The sequence below is a fragment of the Echiichthys vipera genome, assembly GCF_963691815.1.
Source record: "Echiichthys vipera genome assembly, chromosome: 18".
NCBI lineage: Eukaryota > Metazoa > Chordata > Actinopteri > Perciformes > Trachinidae > Echiichthys > Echiichthys vipera.
In genome coordinates this window covers 21,061,085-21,088,857 of record NC_139843.1, presented here as the reverse complement: position 1 = coordinate 21,088,857, position 27,773 = coordinate 21,061,085, and the positions used below count along the sequence as shown (strand labels likewise).

The 27,773-nt window shown below is 42.7% G+C and overlaps 2 protein-coding genes across 2 annotated transcripts; one reads left to right on the top strand and one right to left on the bottom strand.

Annotated features, from left to right (window-relative positions):
- Positions 1-514: 514 nt before the first annotated feature.
- On the top strand, positions 515-10,158 carry get4 (guided entry of tail-anchored proteins factor 4). The gene is made up of 9 exons (XM_083933412.1): positions 515-672; positions 1,723-1,801; positions 3,294-3,375; positions 4,102-4,251; positions 5,186-5,324; positions 5,922-6,062; positions 6,418-6,493; positions 6,745-6,817; positions 7,804-10,158. Exons 1-9 carry the CDS (start codon positions 533-535, stop codon positions 7,893-7,895), a joined length of 972 nt encoding a protein of 323 aa, XP_083789538.1. The 5' UTR covers positions 515-532; the 3' UTR covers positions 7,896-10,158.
- Positions 10,159-10,608: 450 nt separating this feature from the next.
- On the bottom strand, positions 10,609-27,553 carry vps35l (VPS35 endosomal protein sorting factor like). The gene is made up of 30 exons (XM_083932166.1): positions 27,529-27,553; positions 26,890-26,989; positions 26,592-26,774; positions 26,310-26,429; positions 26,179-26,203; positions 25,673-25,752; positions 24,382-24,510; positions 24,154-24,238; positions 24,020-24,076; positions 23,808-23,904; positions 22,618-22,665; positions 20,673-20,766; positions 20,200-20,400; positions 19,463-19,509; positions 18,843-18,954; positions 18,554-18,670; positions 18,418-18,471; positions 17,132-17,212; positions 16,953-17,015; positions 16,765-16,850; positions 16,337-16,417; positions 16,097-16,160; positions 14,626-14,724; positions 14,446-14,523; positions 14,180-14,294; positions 13,730-13,869; positions 13,428-13,593; positions 12,255-12,373; positions 11,975-12,124; positions 10,609-11,305 (listed from the first exon to the last, which is right to left on the bottom strand). Exons 1-30 carry the CDS (start codon positions 27,543-27,545, stop codon positions 11,207-11,209), a joined length of 2,907 nt encoding a protein of 968 aa, XP_083788292.1. The 5' UTR covers positions 27,546-27,553; the 3' UTR covers positions 10,609-11,206.
- Between the last annotated feature and the right edge of the window lie 220 nt (positions 27,554-27,773).

Sequence of the window (27,773 nt, the reverse complement as noted above, 5' to 3'; positions counted from 1 at the left end):
TAAAGGACAGGAAGGTGAAGGTCCAAGAGAGGCCCAGTCAGAGCCCTGACCTGAATCCTACAGAGCATCTGTGGATGGCCTTGAAGAGTGTAGTCCATCAGCGCTCACCACAAAATCTGACTGAACTCCAACAGTTCTGCAGGAAGAATGGGGAAATATTTCCAATCTTGGTGCAAAAAGCTGGTAGAGACACATCCAAACAGACTGATGGCTAGGATTAAAGCAAAAGGTGCCTCCACGAAGGATTACATCTGGGGACTCATCACTTTTACAACCCTGCTATTCTAGTTTTTCATTAAAAAACAAAAAAAAACACTGGAATGTTGTATGGCAAAATGTGTAAATCATGCTGGGATTTTTTTTAGGTGTATTATCTGTAAAACGGCTGTAAAACAAAGAAAGTGACAATCACACCAACAACCATATACACCCATGAACTCAACACGCTACGGCGAGCGAAGAGGGTCTGTTAAAGCTTTCCGGTTTCCCACTGTCAACACTTGGCTCGAGCGCTGCTGTGGGAGCAACGACCATGTCGGAGCCGGAGTCTCTGAGGTGCTCCAGTGCCAGAAACCGTGGAGGCGTACAGAGGGTCGAGGGCAAACTGCGAGCCAGTGTAGAAAAGGGGGACTACTATGAGGCACATCAGATGTATAGGACTTTATATTTTAGGTAAGACCTCGTTTCGTGTGCGGTTGGCTTTGGGGCCTGCTTGTTCCAGATCATTCTAACGTCAACCTTGCTTCTGCGCCTGTCCGTCTGTGATTGGGCAAATTCCACCGCGGACCCGCCCACTCATGTTCGTCCGTCTGTTTGTGTGGCCAGCTGGGGTGTCAATCTATTATCACAAAATGGGACTGCTAACTATGGCTAGTTAGCTAGCTACGCGTTTAGCCCCACAACTAAAGGTAGCTGAATTAGCTGGACCGCTAATACAAGGAGGCGTTTTTACGTTATTGGAAAATAGAAAATACATGCAAATTAACCGAATACAGTGGTTAACTGCTTTGTTAACCTTAGTTGTTTCTTAAACGAGTGTTGAATATCTCCAGCTGTGTTAGCATTTAGCCACATAGCCGCATATTGCACCGCCGCAGTCTGATGATGGCTAGACATGTTTTTACCCACTGCCTAGTATATTTCATTTGGATATACAGCTGGTTATGCTTACATGGCCAATGGTCAAATGTGCAGAATCTGGAAGAAGGATAACCATGATTTGTTAGGGTTCTTTTTTTCAGTGGCTGTCTATGTACGTATAGCTCCCTGCACCAATGTAGTATAGAAACCTAGATGGTGTTTGGGGTAATGCATAGAATAGTTGTGCTGTCAAACTGGTTGGCTGCCTGGAGCATAGTTTACGAGGTGATCTGAATTCAATCCAGTTAAAGCCAGAGTGAGTGTGTGACCCTCCTATTTCTTTGTCATCGTCTTGCTCATTCTCATGACTAACCGTCATAATTGCAATATTAACATAACCCCTTAGATCTTCTTATTTCATGCACCATGGGGAGTCAAATAATGCTGTACCTGGCCCGTGGTCCTTAAGAAAGTTGCAATATTCATATTCATACCCTGCTTCGTTTCTAAAGCAAAACCAGCATGCACATGTCTTTATCTTGCAGCCCCTTGCCAGAATGTTCTTGAGTGACGCAAACAAACCTTGTGTATGTCTCGATAAGCAGAAGGTCTAATCTCAAGTGTTCTGCTGTCTTCCATCAGGTACATGTCACAGGCAAAGCATGCTGAGGCCAGGGAGCTGATGTACAATGGCGCTCTACTTTTCTTCAGCTATAACCAGGTACATACATACATGCATGCATGTGGTATATCCCACACCAAGTGTTAAATGTCAAGTGCACATATTCACGAAAACACTCCAGATTGGCAACTGTATATATTGTTTACTTTAGTATAATTAAAATTCACAAGTGAAACAGCACATGTAAGATTATAATGTTTGCTTTGGGTCCATATTTGTGAGTAACAGTGCGCAGAAAGCTAATGTTAACATCAGATTAATACTTGTCACACTGTGTGTAGACTTTGTTTTGAGAGTATATTACACTAATGCTATACACACACTATCAGGTTTCCTGCCCTAATCATTTTAGTTTGAAAAACTCTGGGGTTCCATTTTAGTACGGACTGGCAGAAACCGAGGCTTGAAACCATGACCAAGAAGTCTTGTCACTTAGGAAGGCTGACATACCTTTGAGGGCTCCAGACTGACCACATTTTGAGAGTGTGAGACTGAATCTTGCATCTTGTCGGACATGCGCAACCAGATATCTCCCCATATCAATATGTAAGAGGTTAAACAGCAACAGAGTGACAGTACTTTACCTCTGAGTACCGTAGGCTACACCTTGGCTAACACAAGTACTATGCAAAGACACCTGCAGCACCTCCACAGCTCTCTGCTAAAATCAACCCCCCTGTAAAGAAAATACTGACACTTTGAGGTAGTGTTAAAATATTGTCCCGTCTCGTTCTTGTGGACTCAATATCGTGTATCGTCTCGTCACACCCCTCATTCTGAATGTATGGTATATTTTTTTAATATTGTACTGTCCTGACAGCGATGGTGCTGTCGGTTTACCTTCCATGTTGCATCTTCAAAAAAGCACAATAAAAATGTGACAATGAATTTGAAACGGCACATTGTAGTAATTTCTGCATCTATTATTGATTTACCGTGTATGCCCCTAAAACGTCTGGTTGGGCCCCTAAAATTTTCAGTTGGGGGCCACAGTGGTCCTAGTGAAAAAAGTTAGCCCTGCCTTTTTCGATGTCAACCTTCTTGTATGGGTGCTCCTTTCCCTTTGCCATGGCCTCCTCCAGCAATAGATAATGCTTCCGGTACCGCTTTATACGCCGCTCTATCTTCTTTGCAACAACTCTCTGATCTGCTTTGCTCTGTTGTCTGCTGCTTATACTGCCCTATACTCGTGTTTTACTTTTAGTGACCACCTCGTAGTCGGTCCAGGCAAAAAAATCTTGGGTTTTACTTTCATCACCATTGCTGTTCTTCTTCTGAAGTATTTTTTTCTGCATTTTCAACGTATACATCTGTAATTTGCCACTGCAGAATAACATCTGCTTCCTGTTTACACCAGCACAGGCATGCCCAGTGTACACGACTAGTCATGTGATATGCAAATGTTTTTATACATATAAACATACTATATATTGATAATGCTTCTTCCACCTCACAATGTGCTTGTGTAATATATCAAATTCTTTTGAAAATATTGAATTAAAGATGCACTTAATGGTGTTTTCCTCTCCAGCAAAACAGTGCAGCAGACCTGTCCATGCTGGTGCTGGAGGTGTTTGAGAAATCTGAGACAAAAGTTGAAGATGAAATATTAGGTGAGTGGCAGTTTTGAGCCTTTAAAATACGGTACACCAATTCACCTTCAAGCCTACCTGTGCTGAACTATTCAATTTGTAAAGAGGTGTTTAAGAGTTGATTGTTTCTGGATATTTTGAGCCTCTTATATCTGTCCTTTTATTATGTGAAAGAGAGCCACGTTTACACGCGTTGGGGAATTTGCTCTTGTATTGTTACTATGCTATTGTTAAAGATACATACATTACCTTTCCCAGCAAAACACAAATATAGTTGATTCCACTGCCTCTGAAATTTACCTTGGAACACTTAGTGAAGTAAAAGCCAATACAATTCAGCTTCTTATGGAAGTCAATAATGCTTTACAAGAAGAATGTAACCAGTGCAGAAAGAGTCAATGTTGAAATGTAAAAAAATATACAATGTTCATTATTAGCAGTATGTACTGATCAATAAGGGACAGTATTTTAATGCAAGGAGTCCTTTTTGACAGCTGACATAATCAGATCGCAGTTGGTGACAGATAGTGTTACATTTATAGTGTTTATAGATCCACTAATGATTGGCCTTGATACTGTAGTGATGTGCTGGACATGTTTGGGGAATCTCTAGCATTTGTCCTTGTCATGACATTCAGTCAAGTCTGTATTTCTTGAGGAGGGCCATAGAAGGGACATTGTCTTATGTTGTTACACCTGTTTGTTTGTGTGTGCGTGTGTGTCTGTCGGTGTGTGATTGTTGAGCAGAAAGCCTGGCTAAGCTGTTCAGCCGGATGGACCAGAACTCTCCAGAGAGAGTAGCGTTTGTGTCCAGAGCCCTGAAATGGTCCACAGGAGGGTCTGGCAAGCTTGGTCACCCAAAACTACACCAGCTACTAGCTGTCACCTTGTGGAAAGGTAATGGATGAATTATTAGGGTTTTAAAGTCGGATAATGACACACGCTTAGTGTATCACAAGTTATGATGAATTTAAGGAGGCCCTATTGTGCTAGTTTTCAGGGTCATATTTGTATTTTTTTGGGTCAACTACAGTAGGTGCCCCCCTGCTCTGCTGTTATTGGTCAACTGTCTATGCTGCGTACCGGAAATGTTAAAATATACGGAGTCGGTTATCTCAGCAGCTTAAAACGTGTCTATATTGCACCTAGCCATTTTAGCTGCGCAACATGCAAAAGTTAGCTTTAACAGGTTAACCTCCAAAATAAAACACCAAACAGCATAAAAATGGCTGAACTCCCAGCTTACAGTTTGAGCCTGTGTGTGTGTAGCAGCTGACCAAAAGGGAACTCAGGATTCTTCTACGGAGACAAATCCCAGAAATTCTGAGAAATCTCTCATAGTGACCGAGACCCTAGCGTTCAGAGCTGAGCACAGCCACGTCTAAATGCAAGCACTTCATTATTTGACCCTTTGGTATTATTGAACATGACTATAAAACATTCTAACTACATTTATAGGTCAGAAAAGATGGAAAAGCATAATAGGTCCTCTTTAATGATATAAAATAGATAGTTGAGGCGCTGTAACCACCACCAAGTGTTTGGCAGTTGTACTTGGTAATTGTCTGAAAGTATTTGAGTCATTTTTAAATAGTCTCATCAATGATCCAAATATCTATATCACTCACAGTCATAAACCCGCCTCACATCCTACCAAATCCAACTGGAGCGTAACATACAAAGGCAGCGTATGATGTGCATCAAAACACCCATGTCGGATGTTTTCTATTTAAGCTTAAATATTGTTCCTAACGGACAAGCTGCCCTGTCCCTGTGTGAAAATGAATGTTTTTTAAGAGTTAAAGTATTGAATATTCAAATATGTGTTTAGAGCAAAACTTCAGCGAGTCTCGTTACCACTTCCTGCATTCGTCTGACGGGGAGGGCTGTGCACAGATGCTGGTGGAATATTCAGCGTCACGAGGCTTCCGCAGCGAGGTCGACATGTTTGTGGCGCAGGCCGTCCTACAGTAAGTGAAACACCACCAGATTTTGATGTTGTTACAATTAGGGATGTTAATGAGTAACAGTGAACCAACTCGTAGAAGTTGTGTCCGATTTTTTTAATACTATCAGTTAAAGTGTTTCTAAATATATATGATTTACATTTAAAAAAAAAAATTCATTCGTGGCTACACATGCCTGTCTTTGGAGTAGCTTATTGGAGAGCTTAGGCACTAGAACATTGCGTTTTAGCTGTGTTTGCGTCAGCTTTGCGTCTGCCAGGCATACTCGGACACGCAGGCCGTCTCAGGAAAGCGTCGGCATGTGTCCACCACATTGACCCCAACATCATGGCTGCGCGGCCGGTACAAGGGGAACTGGGACTCAGTTACCTGCTCGCCTGTTAAACGATCAGTTAACGAAGGTTGACCATCAGTCGGAAGAAAAATTCCAAATGAGCATTCTTAGTCACAATGTAAAAGCTGAAATGACCCTTGTGTTTGATGTCTTTGATGTGTGTTTCTGGTCTACAGTCTCTCTTATCTGTGTCACGTTTCCTTTCCCATCTTCTTCTTTTGTCTTTATCCACTGTCCCTTTCTTTCTCCCAACCTCCACCCTCCAGGTTCCTCTGCTTAAAGAACAAAAACAGCGCTTCCGTGGTGTTCAGCACATACACAGAGAAACACCCGTCCATAGAGAAAGGCCCTCCTTTCGTCCAGCCTTTACTAAACTTTATTTGGTTTCTGCTGCTGGCAGTGGATGGGTGAGTTGTATTTGTTCTGTTAACACTCACAACCCTAGGTATAGATGTATTTATTTACTTCAATATTTATTGGCTTTCTTATGACTTCAGTGTCGCATAATAATGTTTTATTTTTTGTATATCTGAACAAACTTGTTCAGTGGCCTTTCCCCGGAGCAAGTGATAAGCTAATTAAGCTAGCATTAGCCCTTTGGACTCATGTGATATACAAATTTTTGCGGCAAAAAGAACATTGTCTGAATGAATTCTGAGCATGCTCCTCTAGTACTTTACAGCAGTAAATTGTTTGTTTGAAAAATAGATTTAGGGTAATAATATACAATATTAAAGCCTTTTCTTCTCTTTGTTTCTTCAGGGGTAAATTAACAGTTTTCACAGTGTTATGTGAGCAATATCAACCTTCCCTGAAGAGGGACCCCATGTATAATGAGGTGAGTTAAAAAAACAGCTGGAAGCTCAGTTATTTACTCCCATGAGTCATGAATCTGCATTAATGTGATTGCAGCTGCGAACACACCATGTTTACCATATGTGTTATGCTTGCATAATATTGTCTTTCATCTTTTTTATGAAGGAATGTTTCAGTCCATGTAAACATGGGTGTTGAGGTGTAATATTGTGTCCTGTCTTATTCTTAACCCTGTCTCTGTCCTCTTCTTTTGGATCTCTTCCTGCTCCTCAGTATCTCGACAGAATAGGACAGGTTTTCTTTGGAGTTCCACCCAAACAGTCCCCATCATACGGTGGACTGCTAGGTGAGTGAGCCAAGACTGCGTTCATTTGAGCTGATATTAAGCATTATTTACATGATCAGTAAATAACTGATCAACTGTATCTGTCACTGCGTTTGGCGTGTTTTGTAAGTTTTCTTCCTTCTATGAGCTGATTAGACTCAACTTCACAAAAGTCTTTACTCTGCATCAACCCTTTCAACTCTCAAGGTTTACAGATTAGGTATGAAGCAATAAAATGAAATTAAAATTAAATTTGTCTAATCAAATAAATAATTAATAAAATTAAGGATGCAAAATCAAACTGTAAAAAAAAACTAAAACTGAACTGCTCATCACACAAACCACAACCCGCTTTTTAGATAACGCTTCACTAAACGTGACGAAAATGGACTTAAAGCATGAAAAACACACACGGTCTTCATGAGATGTCAAAGAGTCAGTGTGGATTGGTGCATTTAATAAAATGGAAGCCTATCTATGCTGTGAGATGCGTTTAAAAGTGTGGGAATTGGTGGAGATGGCTTGTGGAGGTCAAAATTGAATTGAATTAAATTGTCTTTATTGTCATTGTACCAGTACAACAACATTTACCCTTAAAGTGCAGAAATATTCTAACATAAAAAGCATCAAAAAGAATAGGCTAGACCTTTAAAAGACACATTTAAAACAGCAAGCTTACACACACACACACACTGTGTAGCAGCTTAAGGAGACAAAACTAAAAACAGTAGATTGCAGAGACCCTGAGCATCATGTACCATCATAGGTAAAGGTATTTGTGGTGTTAAGCACTCTTATAGCTTTTGGTATCAATTTTTCTCATCTTACTCTGAAAGAAATTGAATTAGTGTATTTCCCAAAAATGTATGCATGTAATGTATTTATACCTTCAAAATAATATCCATTTGCCTTTTTGAAAAGTAATTCTCTATGCAGAGTCGTTTTGTACTGTAAAGTGTTGCACTGTTGTATGCACAGAGTACTGATCCCTGTGTTGCATCCTGCAGGAAACCTGCTCAACAGCCTGATGGGTTCAGGCGAGGAGGATGACTCAGCCGAAGAAGCCCAGGAGGACAGCAGCCCCATAGAGCTGGACTGAGCCTGCCCTCCTGACAGAGAACAAACGAACACACACACACACACAAAAAAGAGGAAGACTACGTCACCTCCCTCCTTCACCTCCACAACGAGGGTGGGGGCGAAGCATCGGTCTATGTTTTCAGAGGCGTGCCGTTTTCAAAAGCCCCCTTCCCACCTATCCAGTCTTAAAATCAGAGCAAGTATCAGGCCGCCAAAACATCCCTCTCAACACTGCCGGGACTGACCGCGCCAAACTGCAAACTCTTCCCGTGGTGAATTATTGTGAGAAGATTCTATTATTTTATTTTAATCATTCTTTTTGTTAGTTTGGGACTCTCTGTTTAGGGTGTGTGGTTTTTAACAAACGTTTCCTCTCCCTGGAATGGTCGGAGTCTCCCAGTGGAGAGGATAGCATCACAAGTGAAACCCCTCTTCATAATGGTGTGGATGACATCATTATATAAGAGGGTGTAGTCGACTCACTACAATTGCTCAGCTGTTTGCCAGACAGAGCTCCGTCAGAGCCATGGTGTTGCCGCTGTTGGCGCTTTCCAGCAGCTTTCTCCGTTAAACTCTCTTCTTTCATTAGTAATTTAAATTGTACCTGTAGTCATCTGTCAGTGTCTCATCTTTTTGTCCTTTAGTGATACGGACAAAAAGAACACAGCGCTTTGTAAGTTATTATCAAGGGTCACCTTGAGTATCAACCAAACAAATCTTTTCTGCTCAGTGTCTCCTCCACAGACACACATTTCTATTTAAGTGGAATACCGCAAACATACAGCTACTCCATTGTAGAGATCCCACTTTTTTTTTTTTTTTTTACTGTTCACTAGCTGAGCTGCTGCTGTTTGCAGAGAGGCAGAAGAGGAATTGTGTGGAAACATTCAATTTTGGCTTTTTAAAGTTGCAAAGTCATTAAAAAAACTGTCTGGCAACGAGGTGTTTGAAGCACTTAAGAGTTTGTGTTTTGGCTCCGGGTGCCTGTGTACATGTGAAAAATAAAAAGTCAAAGTTGGGGTTACCTTCTAAGTCTGTAAAGTGATCTTTATTAGAAAGTGAGTGTGAAAACCTGTCCGTTGGAGTGAATCTCGGTTTTTCGCGTGACAAAATGCTGGTTACCTGACAATTTCTGCTCTTGTTCTGTTACACTTTCCTTTTTTTAATGCACTTAAACAATTGGATAAACCGTGCAACAACAGTTCAGCCAGTGCACAATTAGAAGTGGGAATCAAACATAAGCTAACGTCCATCGGTGTTAAGGTCGTCGAACAACCGAAGACACGCTGTCCATTCCTCCTGACGGCTTTTTCTTTGCTCGCGTCTTTCAGTCTTCAGCGGCTTTCTGTCAGCCCAGGCCTCGTCAGTTTTAAAATAGGAACCCTAATTGTGTTTCACATCGTCTTAAAAGGGGTCTGACATTCAATTTCAATTGAATACTTGGAAAGCCCAGAGGTCTTCCAATGTAGAATACTATTTATTGACTTCTGTGTCATTATCTGTGTGGGACTAGAATACAGAAATGATGAAATAAATAATTGCATGAATCAGTAGAGTCAAATATTTAAACGAACCAATACATACTCAACTAGTTTCCTTGAAAAATACAAAGTTTAAAATAATTCAATTATAATGAGTTGCTTCAATAACAAATAATTGGTTCCTTTAACCATTTTACTCTTTACATGATTATTCGTTTCATATACATTAATAATGGCCATTTAGTCGTGCCGTATGGGAGCGGGGCTGGCTCTGTGTGGTCGTGCTACAGAGGGACAGGCAGACCAGGGTGGAGCTGTCCATGTACTTGCTCTGCTGTGGTTGCATCCATCTAATGTTGATGTTGAAGATACAGAGAGAGTGACAAGTGATGTGGCAGCTGAAGGGTTAACAGCAGCAGAGGGATCGGAAGAGAAACTGTAAACCAATATTCAAATGACTCCGCTTTAGCAGTATTATGTTCAGGGAAATCCAAGCAAAATGGACTTCTCAAGGTACCTCACACATTTCCCAAGACGTCACTTAGTGAAAACCAGACTGTGCAACTCGCTCTACTGCTTATATTGCACATTTTATCATTCATAAACTTAATAACGTCTTTTTTTGCTAACCTGAAAGTGTTTTGTTCTAATTCTCCTTTTAATTCTATTATCTGGCAGTAAAACGTGTGAGACTAAGGGCCTGTCAGTGTCATCACACTTTTGTTTTGGATGATTCTTTTCTTTTCCTAACTAAAGGGGAGTGTTTGCTTTTTCCATGATTCACTAATTGAGTAAATAAACTACAACTGAGAAGACTTTGAGAATGTCTTGAAACAAGTATTGTCCTGTCCCCATTTTTTCCGCATCATTCAGCGAAGGTTGCTACATGTGGTTTAGAGCTGTCATTGGGCCCGCAAAGTCAGGCCTGTTCCTGCATGAACCTGCATAGTTTCTGCGCCCGAACCCTGGCAGCAGTTTTGAGCCTGAGCCCGATAAAAAAAACCTGACATTATCCATGAAAGTACACAGACTAAAGGGTCTGCATTTAAAAACATGTTCAAGCCCGGGGTCATTTTGAGAAGTTACAGCCCGGAGAGGGCAGAGAATCAAAGCCCCGATGCAGGGAAAGAGAACAAAAGCGTCATTCTTAGCGTACAATTAAATATGCAGACAAAAAACAATATCCAGTTAATAAGGCATTTAATAAGCAGAACATTAGTTACAACAGCTTAAAAATAGATTCATACTCGTGTGTTTAAATATTTCTACAAATGTAGAGAGGGAATGTTTTAACACCTATTGAACTATTAATATTACATCATATAATCTCTGCATGATGCCAGATTATGTTGCAGTGCACAGAACAGTTGTGGTGGAGGTTGAACCGTGTTTTTTTTTTTTTTTCAGTATTTGAAGCCATTTCAGCTTGACTGCAGGTAACACACTGACTATGGATAAGTACCACATACAACCCCACTCCCAAAAATGTGAACTATCCCTTTAAGGGTTTTGCAGCTTACTTTATTTAATGTACCCCCAAATTATGACACATAATAGGTGCAATTAGCAAAACTGGACAGAACTTCCTTTAAGGTTTTAGTGAACAGTTTTATTGTTCTGTGATCGTGAAATTAGGTGCCATTTTTAGGCTTGAAAACTTTACAAAAAAGCTTGAATATTCTTTTTTTATTGGTCCAAACTGACTGTAAATATTTAGAGTCACACCTTGAAATGTTTACGATGTCCTCGCACAAAATACATTCAGGCAATTTTTCTTCTTCTTTGCTCTTTTTGTTATTTGTCATTTACACATAGTGCACAAACATTTAACAATGGTGGATGTTGACATTCACGTGCGGGACTGCAGTACCAGCCGTTGGACTGTGTCTGACAGGTGGGCCATGTCAGCCTGCTGAGCCTGGTGTTTGATGTACTCAAGGGTCCGAACCTGGAGCAGATGAGAGACACGGGAAGTCACTGTGTTCATTTGGGCGCACTCACACTGTCCATCCGTACCGTTCCCAGACAGGTTTCACGGATAAAGTCTAGTTCGTTTTGACCAGTTTGAGTGCCTAGTTGCGGCACGCTTGCCAGCCACGGCCCGTTTGGGAGAGGTGGGCGTTTGTGAAGCGCGTTTGCACATGTACGAGCACGAGCTTGTACACGTGTATGAGCACGAGGCCTACGGCGGTTCTGACATAATTTTATGTGCGCCTGTTCGGACATAGAAAAAAAGACGAACCATGCGCGGACATTTAAAACAATGGCGGTGAAAGGTTCACGTTGGTGTGATGCGGAGGTGGAGTGTTTACTGCAGATTTGGTCTATGAAAAGATTCAAAAACAGTCGACAAGACGCACAAAAACTCTGAGGTCTGTGGAAAGATTTGTAAACAAAGCGACGCATCGTGATGACGTCAGTCAATGCGTGTGACGCGTTACGGCGTGTTATGACGTATAGGCAGCAAGAAGCATTCGCCGAGGCCCAGGTAGTGAGAGTACAAACGGGCCTGGGCGGGAGAGGGAGGGGGGGACAAGTACCCTAGAGCACGGGGCACGGTATGGATGGACAGTGTGAGTGCGCCCTTAAACCTGAGTGCAGCAGCTTGAGAACTCACCGACACACGCGTCTCACAGTGCCCATGTTTGTGGCTGAGGTTCCACAGGTTGACAGCTAGCTGGCTCAGCTTGTTGTTCCTCAGGTCACTGTGAGCCAGCAGGACACCGAACAGGGAGAAGGCCAGAGAGCCCTGACGCCGTGTGCTCTGCTGCAAGGGTTAGGAAGAAGGGTGTTTTAGTTGTCAGAAGGAAATTAGCATCTGAGGAAAATTAAGTGAAGCATCATAAAAAAACAAACACTGCAGTCTTAGTTGTGGTGGTGAACAGTTTGTGCCTCACCTCGTCCCGACCGAGCACCTTCAGATGGTCCAGGATCTGTCCGATCAGAGTCTCGCACAGCTTGTTGATCTCCGATAGAAACTTGGGGTCTCCTCCGTAAAGTGTCTCATTGGAATCCACTGAGGGAAGGGGAAAACAGATCAGTTCAGCTGGAAAAATGCTCACGTAAAATCCCTCTATAAACCACTACAACTTACAAAATATATAAGCTAGAGTCTGTTATAAAAGGCGGCAGGAACAAAGAAGTGTTGCAGTTTTTCAACGCTTAAAACTTGGTATTCTTAGTGAATAGAGTAATTGATTATGAGCAGATAAAAAATCAGGGGGTCACAGAAAAAAAAAAAACGTCTTTAAGATCTCAAAGAGCTCTGTTGAATTATCTTTGGCGGCACCTGTGGTGATAAGCAGAAACTGCAGCTGTGTTTTTGGATCTTTCCATAGCTCGCGACAGTGTCACTGTGTGCTGCCAGGCAGAAACCTCTGGACCTGAAAAGTGAAGCTAATGGTGGAGTGACTCAAACTTGCACTCTTTCTGTCTGTCTACAAAAAGAAGACAAATTGTATGGACGTTTTTTTTTTGATTTTATGGGCTTAATCTCTAGTTTCAGGGTCTTTTTCAACATGCATGATGTTCATTTAGTAAATGATGGTCCTATTTAGCATAAAATAGGTGATGAAGTGGGTTATGGTTTGGGATGTGTTGTCCGGTTCGGGTGTTGCCTTTATTTTTGTCTTAGAACTTTGACCCATTCACAGTGCGTTTTCCGTCCATTAAAGTCAATTGTAACATCACGGCCACCTAAAAATGTCTTGACACTTCACACTGTTCATCTTTGCATCTTGCTAACCTAGCAAGCGATAGCTAATGACTTACACCCTCTCGTCCCAATATGGTCGTTTCTGGCTCAAAAACAAACTAGATAGTGACGGCCTTAATCCTAAACCTGAAGCTTCAGAGGGCGGAACTGAATAAATGGTAGTCCACAAACCCATGGGTGACATAACGGTGGATACATCCACTTCTACAACAGAACATGACTTAAGAGGCATTTTTTTAATAATGAAAATCCTCTACTTTGTTACGAGAAAATAAAACAAACAAAACAAACAAACAAGTGAGTACAGGGCTGCAGTGTATCAGAGAAATTCTTCCGACACTGTACGAGCATGTACCTTTAGGGATGGAGTAGAGGTAGGTTTCTTGGCTCATGGCAGCTAGCAGAGGCAGAGCACTGATGTAGACCCGCACTTTGGCATCGCTGTTGTCCTCCCAGGTGTAATCCTGGACCATGTTGAGCAGACCACGGACTAGGTAGAGCACGCCATGCTCTGGATGGTCCTGCAAACAAACACACACACACGCACGCACACACACGAGTTTAAGGGAGATTAGCTGGTTGGTTTTGGTACTTTGTCTCATTTGACTCTAAACTACAAGGGTTTAGAGTCAAAGACAGAGTCAAGGATTTTGTTACCGGGACAACCAGCAGTGTAGCCAGGAAGTTGTTGATGAAGTCCATCAGGAAGCTCTCAGAAGAGCGAAGTTTCCCCTCCACACTGATGGAGCGAGGAACCTCCGGAAGAAGACTGACGGCCGCCTTAAGGAATGCATCCGCTGGAAGTGTGGGAAGTACGGAGAGAGGGAGGAAGGAAGGTAGAGAGGAAACAAGGAAACAATGACAGTAACAAGGTAACAATAAGAGTAGGGAGAAAGGAAAGAAGGAAAACACAGAAGAAATGAAGGAAGGAAGCAAAGGAAGTTGGAGGAGAGGAAAGGAGGGAGATAAAAGAAGGATGTTAAGGATTGCTGAAAGCAAATTATATTCACCATCAAATTTTAAGCACAAAATCTGGAACATGAGCTGAATTATTACTCCTTGTTTATAAGTTGAAAGGGACAGGTAGAATAGTGTGTCCGTGCTCACCCTGGGAGAGACACTGATTTGCCAACGCAACCTGACCAGACAGCAGATAGAGGCTGAGGCGGCTGAAGATGCTGCTGAGAGACGGGATGGTGATGAAACTGTAGGCAGCACACGCCTGGGGGAGAGGGATAATAACATGCCTTGAAGTGGGATCTGACATCTGATGCCAACACTAGGCCCAAAGTTTCCTCTTTACTAAGCCAGTACTGAAACCTCCTCCTGTAGGAAGGCACGGCGCAGGGATCAGATGCTGTGCGTTGACTCACCCTGACGAAGGCTGCTGTTTTGCGGGAGTGGCTTCCTCTCATCACCCGACTGGTCTCCATTGCCAGCTGGTTCACCGTCTGAAAGCGACAAGGTGAATGGTGAGGATGTTGTGTGTGCGTGTGTGTGTGCATGGATATCACACACAAATTAAAACATACAAACGCAGATTTTGTACTGACGTGAATGAGCTGCACCAGCACTGACTCCAGGTTGCAGAAGGTGGCTCTGGCCTCCACACAGAAACTCAACTGCTGCTCAAAGTCACGACCAAAAGAAACCTGTACAGTGATGTACAGACGGAATGTATGAGTACAAGAAGAGAGGAAAGAGTTCTTATTTAACCAAACAAAATGAACTTAAAGTTATAATCTGTTAGCTTTTCATCTAGTCAATTGTCTGTTGAGTTTCTATCTATCAGAGTGACTTCAAACAGTGACCAGCAATAACATGTTTCACTACGGTACAGTCATATCATTTAGTTTATGTACAAAACATGTTTAAAGCTATGGTCCACGATTTGGAATATTGGTATTTATTAACATCGTTTATACGGCGATTATGGTCCTGTGGTCCGATCTACACAATATGAATAGAAAAAGAACCAAAAAAGTCCATTCAGTCCATCAGCTGTAGGCCTGCATAGAAAATGACCAATGGGAGCCATCCGGTCCGATATGCTCCCTTTGGCTCGTACCCTCCATCCAATCTTCTCGTCTCCCCTCGTCTAACCTGCTGCAAATAGCCAAGCAGCCGGTCCAGCTCCAGGAGTGAATTAGCTGACATTATCCACTCAAGACAGTATTTTGTTACGCAAGTTAGCTAGCAATTCGTCTGTGTTCGCAAGAAAGCTAACATTGCTATTAGCTGTTGGCGCTGTAGGGGAGCTGGAGAGAGGGATGGCACTCAGCAGAGCGCATTAAGGTCGCAACCTTTGGATTTATAGAAATCAATCCGCAGGCTATTATAGGCAACCGAGCAAGTCAGAGAAGATCTCAGTTTTTAAGCTCTGTTACTACAATCCACTCACACATAAATTGCTTCACATGGTAATCTACCTTTGATAGGAAAGTGAAGAATTAACTGTTGTTTTGGTCAAAAATCACAACATGTTGCAATCATTTAGAGCACAGAAGAAATTGATTCAGTATAGTTTACTGCTTTGTGCCACTGAGCTCCAAACATTATTAAAAACACCTCAACAATTTGCACGGAGTTACGTGTATTTCTCTGTTGTCATGAACATCCTTGAAGTTTATTTGAGTCAATCCTACATACACCATCCTTTATTTGTCAGCCATTATAAAAATATAAACATCTTCAGTAAAAACAAATGGGATTGGTCTGAAGAGCCACAGTCATTTGGAAGTTATTAAGTACTGAGAGAGAGACCATAAGAGATTTAAAATAACATTGGGCGGTCACTCAATCAATCAGTCAATCAATCAATCAGTCACGTTAAACCATAAGTGTTAAGGGTGCTAAGAGGTGTGTTCACCCACCTATTTTACCTGGGTGGGTCCTATCAGGAAGTCAAGGATCCACATGCACAGTGAGGTGTTTAATCCCACGTCCGTGAGTTTTCTGAACAAGCTTGAAGGGAACTATGTTGTCTTATTTCTAAACCATAGTCAAAAGTGTGAGGAGTCTCACCATGCGGATGAAGCCAACGATCAGCAGAGCCAAAGATCTTTTCTCATCATCAAGAGTGAGTGCGCTGCAATACAGAGAGCAGACAGGTGACTAACTGAAGGCTGTCGCCAGGCAGGTCAGGAGACGTCAGATGAAATATCTGTCCTTAGTAACAATCTACTTCAAAGACTAAGAAGAAGAAAACACTGTGTCCTAAATCATTGGCATTTACTAACATCAAAATAAAAAAAGACACCCTACTTGACAGAGTCATGCATGGTCTTGCAGATGTGCAACATGGCGTTAAGGATGACCGGGTCTCTGGTGGGCTCCATCTGGTGTCTGCAGGAGATGGAGAACAATTAGAAGTCTAGACATTTCAGGTTTTTTTAAGATTATTTTTTGGCAGTTTTCAAGCCTTTATTAGATAGGACAGACAGGAAGTGGGGTGAGAGAGAGAGAGAGAGGGAGACATGCAGCAAAGGGTCGCAGGTCGGAGTCGAACCCTCGGCCGCTGCCTCGAGGACCCTCAGCCTCTTTGCATGGGGTGACTGCTCTAACCACTCAGCCCCGGCCTCCCAGACATTTCTTTATTTAAAACTCTTTCTAACAAATTTGTTACTTTTTTTCTGTCTTTGTTATCACAAAAGTCAACAAATCTCATCATCAAACTCAGAGGTGGCTCTTACCTGATGAAGACCTCCATGATGGATCTGCACACCTCCACCCTCACGCTGTCCTTCTGGAACATGTCTAGGAACGGCAGGAAACGCTCCTGGCAATCAGAAAAAATGGGGGACAACTTGTCATTAATCATTTCAGGCCTCCAGAGTGGAAACGTTCCATCATACCTGTTTATGAAGCGGGGATTGCTTACCATGGAGAAGAGGATGGAGAAGTCGTGGAAGTAGGTGAGGATCTTCCTGATCACTGACTGCAGCTGCATACAGAACAGAACAAGACAGAGTCACTACAGAGAAAACAACAGAAGGACGGAGAATGGTTCGGTTTCGAGGGAACAAGGTGACTTGTCCTGTTAACCAATGAGCTGCTAACCTGAGAATAAGCGTCCTCAAACGCCCGGTCAGGGGTCATGTGTTTGATGATGTCAGCTAGAACGGTGTTGACCTCACGTTTCTGAGAGCAGGAGACAAAAGAAAGGGGATGAAAAAGTGATAGAAACTTTAAAGGGCCCATACTTGTATTTTGGGTTTCTACTAGAACATGTTTACATGCTTTAATGTTTTTAAAACACATTATTTTCCTCATACTGTGTGTCTGAATATACCTGTACTCACCTTCTGTCTGAAACGCTCTGTATTAGCGCCTGTCTCTTTAAGACCTCTGTCTGCTCTAATTGGTCAGGGTTTCCATGTCTTCTGCATCTCTCCACCATCATTGCGACCGGGGAATGACTGTAACAGCACTGTAGCAGCACTTTCAACCTATATGCACTCACCGGCCACTTTATTAGGTGCACCTGTCCGACTGCTCGGTAACGCAAATTTCTAATCAGCCAATCACATGGCAGCAACTCAGTGCATTCTGGCATGTAGACATGGTGAAGAGGATGTGCTGCATCAAAGCAGCATCAGAACGGGGAACAAAGGTGATTGAAGTGACTTTGAACATGGCATGGTTGTTGGTGCCAGACGGGCTGGTCTGAGTGTTTCAGAAACTGCTGATCTACTGGGACTTTCACGCACAACCATCTCTAGGGTTTACAGAGAATGCTCCCAAAAAGAGGAAAGATCCAGTGAGCAGCAGTTCTGTGGGCGCAAATGCCTTGTTTTAGCCAGAGGTCAGAGGAGAATGGGCAGACTGGTTGAAGCTCCTCCTCTTCCTCCCCCTCCTCCTCTATCTCCTCCTCTGTGGGCACAGATGCCTCATTTTATCCAGAGGTCAGAGGAGAATGGTCAGACTGGTTGGAGCTGATAGAAAGGCAACAGGAACTCAAATATCCACTGGTTCCAACAGAGGAATGCAGGAGAGCATCTGTGAACACACAACACCACCTACTTTCTAGCAGAGAGGGAACAGCAGCAGAAGACCACACTGACACTTTATTCAGCACCAGGTGTGCCTAATAAAGTGGCCGCTGAGTGTATGGTGTAGTTGTGAAATCACAACTGTACAGAAGTCCTGATGAGTTGTTTAAAAGGCACAGTTTCTGAATACGGGCAGTGTGCATTTCTCTGTGGATTCAGCGCTTTGATACTTTCTTTTTAGTTTGTTTTAAGCACCTTGACCTGCTTTATAAAAGAGACATGGAGATCGCACTTTTTACAATATGGGACCTTTAAATTCCACGTGATAATTGTTACAAACTGTGCTTTACTCACTGTGAAGTGTCGGCAGGTGAACTCCACCCAGATCTCAGCACAGTTGACGTAATCCTAAAAACCACAAATAATCACATATGCAGTTATAACCGGAGTCATTTCATGGAAACAAACAGCAGCGTCATTCTCACGGCACCTGAGGACTGCGGACTTTGGTGACGACCTTCCAGGCTTCATTAAGGATCGTCAGTCTTTCCGACTCAGGGGGGTCTGCACAGGCCAGACTGCGACCCAAAGATCCAAACAGCAGATGCTGGAGAGAGGATGACAATTGAGCTTCCGCTCATATTTCAAGCACATTTAGACCATGCTTTAACCTACAGTATACCTCAACAGTAGAATAAACTTCAATTTTCCTGGAACATTCAAGGTTTGAGAACATTCCTCTCCATATTTATACAGAACAACTGATCGTGTCTTCTGACCTTTGGGAAGCCGGCCTCGTCGCAGTCTTTGATCATACCGATGAAGTCTGTGGCTCTGGCTGCCACAAATTCTGGCCTGAACGCCCTCATAACTGAATTCAGCAGCAAAGCACTATGGGAAACAGGGACACTTTTTGTTGGATCTTTGTGGTCAAAAATGTTTTTTTCACCACCACCAGAAACCATTGAAACACTGAGTAAAAGCTGTGTACAACTTTTGGTGAGTACATTGTGTTTTCGTTGTTGGCAGCGCATTTATGTGTTAACAATTTCTGGATCCATAAACTGGATTTTCATTAAATGGTTCCCAATCATTTTGACTTGTGAAAACAGCAAAGGTAACCACAGGGTGTTTTTTCCCCTTGCTTTATAAAAAAAACTAGGACGTTGAAATTCTCTAATTAGAAAAAAAGTAGCCATTATATTAAGAGCATGATTGGATGATAATTGTACCATACAGTGCACCTGAGTGGAAGCATTTGCATTATGTTTCTCCACTTATTTATTCAAGGTTTTCCTTCAATTCGTCCCTTACAAAATCAAAGTCCCATACTTCCTGTACAGCATGTTCGACAAAAAAGGCTACAGATTCAATCCAGCTCATATTTAACAGCACTCACTTGTTCCCCAGCTTCTTGCATCTCTCCATCATCTCCGTTAGCAGAGGCTGAAACGGAAACAAAGACAGCATTTAAACTCCTGAAAGCTTACAATTTTTGTTATATCAAAATTGTACTCCGTAAGATTTGAGACAAGTTGTTTCTAGCGGCCTCTTTGGCGGTAACGCGTAACTGCAGGTGAGCCTGTTCTTTCAGAGCCTCCATCTTGTCACATTCACGGTCACTATGTAGGTTGACAATTTTAATTTTTTTCTAATTTATGCCTTTATATAAACTTTATTGAAACCCATTCACCTCTCTACTTCCAGTCCGTTCCCTATATGTTTCCCTCTTAAATCCATACACACATTTGTTCCTATAACACTTCTGCTCTTACTACAAACCTGTCTCAAGTTGGAAGTTCCCAATTACCGATTACAAGTGAATGCAGCATAACGTTTGTGTCGAGTTGGGCCAGGAGACCAACTGCTGTCAGCAGCGTCACAAACATGGTGGCTTTTTTACATCTGTCGCCACAGACTCGTTTAGTGGAATACTCAGCAAAAAGGAAAGTAGAAGTGCTTTCATTAGTGGGTCAAATGATCACTCAACATTGCTTTAACTCACTCTTTGATGGATAGTAACTTTAAAGACAATTAAATAAGGAAAATCTTACGGAGTGCAACTTTACATAACTTTCAGTTTGAAAAATGCAAGCTCAATGAGTTTAGTTAAGTCAAACGTGTGTGACTGCGTGCCTCTGGAGCCCTGTAGGCGATGCACTGCAGGATCCAGTTGATGGCGGGTGAGTAAAGCGTCAGGTACTCGGGCACCTCCACCCTCTGCAGGACCAGCTGGTTCTGGACGCTCTCGCCGCTGATCTGTCGGAAGGTGCCCAGCAGGTCGAAGAAGTTGCGGTTCAGGCTGTCTTTCAGGTGGGGGGCCACTTCAATGCCCACCTGGAGGGAGAGAGCACGGTTATCTCTGGCCCCAGATCGCCTTTTTTCCCCCCCTTAAACATTTAGAACGTTCAAAAGTGAAAACAAAATGATAGATTCATGAACCAGTGTGTCGAAACAGGAAGGAAGGTGGAAGACACCACAATTCTGTTTTCGCATCACCCAGAAAGGGGAAAAGTAAGGCCAGGTACAAACAGTGAAGATTAGGGGGGACAGAGAAGAATTGGCTCAGAAACAAGAGAGAACGACAAAAGGAAGTGAGCATGTCTCACCCTGCAGAGGTAAGCTCTGGTGTACGCTGCCACCAGGGGGTCTCCAATCCCTCTGATCATGGCTGTCAACCTAGGGAGCGTCTCCTGAATACCGCTGTGAAGAGTTGACGGACAGAACGGGGCAGAAAGCAAGGTGTGTTATGTGTCTAAAAAAAGGACTATTTAGTTGGTCTGTTGTAACAAATGCATCTCCAAATCTTTTTAAATAACCCATAAATGGGATTCTGATTTAGAAGTCAAAAGTATGGAAGCCCTGAGAGGCAAGTGAGCAAAACATTTTTGATGAACCATACTCGAAGTCTGATCTAGATTGTTTTTACCCTGACTCCTCCAGATGGATTGATTCGCATTTGCTCTGCATATCCATCTGGAACTCTCGTTTGGAGATACATACCAATAAGATCAACGAAGTGTATGACGTGCCAACAGCGTCACGGCGAAGCTCAGAATGTCAGTAATGGATATTTGCCGTTTGTGTAACGCAAATTTACGGATACACAATTCCAGGTGCCCGGTCCATATTCCAACAGAAGGATCCAAGAGAAAAAGGCGTTAGCGAGCGGATACTATAGCTGCGCTCGTCCCATCCGTGGAAGCCGGCGTGTTGTTTCCACTGAACAGTCGCTTCTCGTTGGCGTCACACTTTAATCCGCCCCAAAACCAACGCTGATTGGGTGTTCGCTTGGTAAACGGCTCCAGATTTTCTTTCTTTACCGGTAAAATACAATGGCTCTCGAGAGATCAGGATGGTCTCCCAAGGCTAAATTGTTTGTATGTGTTGTTGTAATACTCATTTTGGCCACAAGAGGCAGAAGTGCATCACTACCCCATGTTCTAAAATAGGAATAAAACAGCAGATTAGCACAAATTAAAACACATTTCCAGCCAAAATAAAGGCACATACAGTTTCATTAATTGAGAAACATACAATAATTGTTTGTTTGTTTAGATTGCATTGATTAATTCAAATCAGGGTTCCCACACATTATTTCCTTGACTTTTCAAGGACCCATATCAAAATTTCCATGACCATTCACAATTTATAACGCAAAAACAACTGCACTGTAAAGTTTCAATCAAATGTTAATCACTGTATGAAATAAACAGCAACCTTTTTTCTCTCTAATAGTATTTACGTTCATATTCATTTCAATACATGGTCCTTTTTTCAGTCTGGCACTGGCTTTCAATCATGAGGAGAAAATGATTGTAGTATCCATGTATTCTTAATGCATTTTATTATGAACTCATTTTTAGATGCAAGACTGAAAAACAGTGGAGCAACGTAAGTGTTTAGTCTACATACTACATGATATTACATATACACTAGCTTGGTATTATTCAACATATCAGATGTACATGGGAGGGAGAGAGGAAACGCACAGAGAAAATGCAGAAACCTATAAGATAGTAAACTAAATGTCACACGCTGACACGTAAGAGCTACGTTACATAAACAGCTACAGACAGTACATTGGGCATACTGTTACATTACAGGGAAGGTTATCCACAGAAGATTACGGTAACGATTAATTTCATTAAAAAATTACCCAAAATCCAAGAATTCGACTTATTCCTGGCTGAAAAAAAGGGATTTCAATGTTCCACGACTTTTTAACGTTTTCCATAACAGCGAGAACCCAATAAAACCCACCTGGAAGAAAAAATCTAATGCACCTGCCAGAAGCTTTTTTTGTTTTCACAGATGAAAAAAATGTAACTTAGAAATTGCATTATCTTTTATTATGGAACTCTGAAAAATGATCCTGGCAAAACCTTGTTTCGCCTGTTCTTGAGTCATAAATGCAGGAAAGAAAACAATATTTGATCAAACTTAGAAAATGGATCACCAGAATTGATTATTTCTCACTTCCCTCTCAAGGCTTCTGTACGTTTCTCTGACTCTCAGACTGACTAATGAAATCCATAAGGAAAACACACTTACGACTTGTTCAGGAAGCGGTTGCACTTCAGGATGGCAGCCTCAACATATCTGTGCACAGTGGTCAAAGAGTCACATTTCTACATGAGGACTGCACCCTGGATGATGAGGGATGTCATGGAGTCGACCTTAAATCAGTCCAAATGTAATGTTTAATTTAACATAGAAGTCAATATGTGATAAAGTTTGAGAATGGAGAACGGGTAGTATTAAAGGTTGAATATATAGAATCTTTATTAAAAGCTATATATTTAAAAAAGAAAAAAGAAAATACACCCACAAGGCGTATTCAGGGATAAAGAATGAAAGTATTGCTTTCCATAAAAAATATATATAGTCTGAATTAATACTTAAATTTTTGTTGTGCATTGCTGGTTGCCAGGGTTGTCTGTTGTTGGGTGCAGCTACTGTAGGCTGGCACTGGGAGACGGGCAAAACCAGAGTCAATACAGACAAGCATTCACTCCATGGAATGAGAGAAAGGAGAGAAACGGCATTAAAACGCACGCCCAAATGGCTACGGTTCTCCTTGATCGGTAAGATCACTTTCATCTTTACTAAGCTGGAACGACTAATGTTAACGGCTAACGCTAACTGTCAGTCAAACTCCTCTAATCCTTGTTTTTATGGTGTGGTTTTTTCCGGAGGTGATGGGTTCAGACAGAGTCAAACAGACTCAGGTCTCCTGTAGGCTTCTGGACCGGGTCTGTCTCCAGGTATTTTTTGTTGTTCGGCTACGATCTTGAGACAATAGATGGTGGTGCTCTGCTCATTCTCCATATTCAACCTCTAAATAAGTTGTTTATTCATTTTACTACTCCTTTTTGGACATTTCAAACTGTTTAACTATTTTGTCCATTTATTTTGTATGGCAAAAATTTTTTGTTATTATTTATTTTCTTTTTTTTCTTTTTATTATTTCTTTTTATTGTTATTCCTTACACATATTCAAAATTTAAAATAAAGAAACTAAACTAAACTAATGTTATAAGAAGAGATGTGGACTGATGCAGGGGCTGATGCAGGGGCTCCGGACTAAACTATCTGACAAATAAATAGAAAAATTAGAGTCAACGGGGAGAAGAATCCGAAGGCCAGATAAAGAGGTGGGACATTAGTCACCCGAGAAGCGTCTTTGAGAAGAATAGATTGAAACAGTGAAGCGTCTGCTGATGGGGTGAGTGAAAGGATACAGTCTGGGCAGAAGCTCTCTGATGGACGCGATCTTGTAGAACCAGTTTAGGCACGTCTCCTTGGCCGTGTCATTCACATCGTCGACCGTGAACAAGTCTGAGGAAGGAGGAAGAGGAGCGGACGTATCGGACAGGAGCCGGGGACATAGGCCGTACATCCATGACAAAAACATTCAAACTAAATCCCACTGTAAATGGGAGAGTATCTGTACCTGATAGGGGTCGTGGGTCCGAACACATGGTCCAGATCCTATCGTACACCAGCCGGCCTACACACAGAGAGACTACAGTCAGAAAAGTTGGTCCTCTTCTACTGAACTGAGACGTACGAGGATTCTCTACGCACCGAAAGTGTCCAGGATATCTGTGATGAGCACAAACTTGCTGGGGTAGAACTGGATCACAGAGGTGTCGGACAGAAGCTTTGAGCACTGGAACACAGATCTCGGATCAGTTGTATTTTGACGCAGAGGTGCTTATTGTGACCGGGGGAGCATGAAGAAATGAAGTGGTGCTTTTTTGAGTTTGTTTGTGCCATTGTTTTGGGGATGGGTGTGTTCGACTGCAGGATTACCTGGATGACGATCTTCAGGGCTTTGACCTTCTGGTCCGAGGCCCAGGCTTCCTTTAGGGACTGGTTCAGCTCCTCGATGCGGTTGGCGTAATCCTGCTGGGAGAGGTTCAGCAGCTCTCTCTGGGAACCCTGCACACACACGCACACAAACACACAAACAAGTCAGTGCAAAATCTGGATTCATTCTTCTTAGCTCGAATGAAGTTTACTTCAATGAAAATCTATTGTGTTGATGAATTTTGCAGCTTATTTAAAGGTCCCATATAGTAACAGATATGTCTTTTGTAAATATAAAGCAGGTGAGTGAGCTACAATCCACAGAGAAACGAGGCACACAGCCTGTATTCAGAAACTGTGTCTTTAAACGAGCTGTCGGGACTTCTGTACAGTGTCTGTAAGATGTCACAATGATATCGGTAGAAAGTGCTGCTACAGTGCTGTTGCAGTCATTCCCCGGCTGCAATGACGGTGCAGAGACACAGAGGGCATAGATGTGGAAGACCTGGAAACACTGACCGATCAGAGCAGACTTTTTCCCTCTTAAAAGGGGTTTTTATATAAAAAATACATCAGACAAAGGCTGCACTTGGACATCCTGTCTATGTGAAACAAAGGCGTAATATTCCTCCTTCCATCAAAGACGGCGTTCTGGGATAGGCGTGAACATGTGACGTCACATGATGCACAGGGTTGGGCGTACAGTTATGTAAAACATATGCGTATATAAGTACATAAGTTAAGTTGATCTGCCAATTCAGGACTTTCTGTGCCGCGATGATCAGCACCTGACGGATTTCACAGGCTTTCCAGGCGCTCATCAAACTGGGGATATTTTGCTGTCTCTCGTTTCTGTGATCAGCTTTTCCCTGCTTCTAAAACTCCCGGCCAAGCTGCAACAACTCTATTTACATGGGAATCGAGCCGCAAATATGGCTGGCGGCAAAATCATGTCTTACTGTCGAGTGTAAAAACACCTAAAGAGAAAGGCGCTAAAGGTGAATACAGGTATATTCAGACAGACAGGATGAGGAAAAGAATGTGTTTTCAAACATGTCAACACGTTCAAGAAGAAACAAAAATTACAACTTTGAACCTGACAATGAGCCTCATATGGGACCTTTAGGCACCAATAAAGGCGGTGAAAGTGCCTTTAATGTATGAGCAGTATGCATACAAACACATGAATTTAATCTTGACTCATTCAATTGTTACAGTAGAGATAATTTTAAAATGAATGTTCCCATTTAGAACCCACACTCTAATATATCGACACTTATGGACAGAGCCGTACCTCCTCCAGATCATCCAGTTCCTCCAGGCGAGTCCGAACCTTCTCCGAAACAGCCGAGGATCCCGGACTCGGGGCTTTTCCTACAGCGACAATGGGAGTGATTGGTTAGCTTTCGACCACGAACACACACACAAACTCTGTGTTGCTTTTGATGGATTACTTCAAGCAGTGTTGGTTGATTATTTTTGACACTTGGGGCAGCACAACAGGCTGTAAACACAACAGTGAAATATCATGGCCTAAAAAAGCTGTTATGGCATGTCACATTCACACATTTACACAAGTTTTTGTTTCTACCCGACACATTCTAGTGCAGTTTTCACTCTCTTTTAGCTCTGATTTGGTCTCCACCAACTCCTGAGGAAAATATCTCGTTCTTTAGCTGCTTAATGCTCCACTATGTTCACCAGCTAGGTGCTAAATGTGCCTGGTAAACAGTGAGTTTATCAGGATGTGAGTGTGATTCATACTTCCCTTAACGCCACAAAAACATGATGCAGCCTTACCTCGATCAGAACCCATGAAAAGATTCTGTGAAGACAAGAAATTGAAATTAGGCGCCTGTCGTACAAAGCATGGCTGTGAACACACTTCCTTCGTTTAGTTTAAAGTAACGGAACAACTTGCTACGACTCACAATTGAGAGTTTTTCTGTGGTGGTGAACCTGGCCAGGATCTCTCCTCGTTTTGACGACCAGGGCTCAAAGTCTTCTCCCACCGCCTCTTCCTCCTTGTCCCTCTTCTTCCTCCCCAGGTCCTGGAAGCACAGCACAACATCTCCCCTTAAAAAAACAGATTTGGGCTTTCCACTTCTGTGTTTGGCGAATAGGATGGCTGGCTGGCTGAAAGATCAGAGGAGAAAAGCTTCTGGAACAACATTAGTCTCAGTATCGACACATCTGTGTGCAGCGTCACTGACCCCTGCGGAGGCGCTGTGTGACATAACGGGGGTCTCAGTGGCCGAGGCTGCTGCGAACATGGAGAGGGGGTCGGTCCCATCCAGCATGGAGCTGAGGGGGTCCGCGGGCGCCGAGGAGGACGAGGAGGAAGATGAGGAGGTGCTGCCTTTACGAGCCCCACGGCGGGTCTTTGTGTCCGTCACCTGGGTGGAGAAGAGGGGGGGTCTGAGCTGTTAAAGGGACATCAGTGAGCTGATAGTGGTGTCGGACAGTATGAGGCTAACAGTAGGAAGACCGTGATAACAGCAGGTGGTCTACCATTATGGGTTTGAGGGGATGGTAGTCTCCAAACTCAACCGGAGCAGCCTCGGGACGACATCTCTGCAGCTCGGACTCATAGTTGCGCCCTGTGGATCGCCTTGGTACACAGCAGACAGACAGGACACCAGAGTCAGCGGTTTCTACTGACAGCCTTCCGGTACCAGTCTGAGGTCTCTGAACACTCACACACACTGCATTGGATGCATACTGTTGATTGCTTATACATGCAAACACTTGAAACACTTATTAAATCCTGTTAGGGTCTAAGATCTCGCCTCAAACCCAAAGATGAAGGTGTGTGGTGGCAAAAGACCCCCCAATAAGGAAGTGCTGCTACCAAACCTGTGCGATACAACAGACACATCCCCACAGGCTCTACCACACCACTAACCCCCTAATAAAGAGGGCACCTGGGCCTGTCGCCATATCACTCACTGAATGCATCTGACTGGGATTGTTATGTTGACAACCTGGAAAGAAAAGTTGTCATTTCATTTTGGGACGCTAAATTCTAAATAATCTCGCGATACACGGGTTTGAATGCAGGCACGTTCTCAAAACCCACGCAATATCAATAAATACACGGTTTAACTTTTATTTATGTTGCTTTTTTTAAATAAGAAAAATGCATCTTACCACTGCACCGCAGCCATTTTTCTACAGTCATGTGACACCTCAGTGCTTCCTGGTTAAGGCATATTTAGAGAAAGCGCTGTTTTTGGGTTTAAATGCGCGGACTGTCACATATTTATGTTGTCGTCGTAAGGACTGATACTGTGGGTGCACACCATGCTATTGTTTTACCGCTTATAGCAACGACAGCGTTCATTTTTTATGTTTTAATGAACCGTTGCAGCTACAAGACGACTTCATTTCCCAGG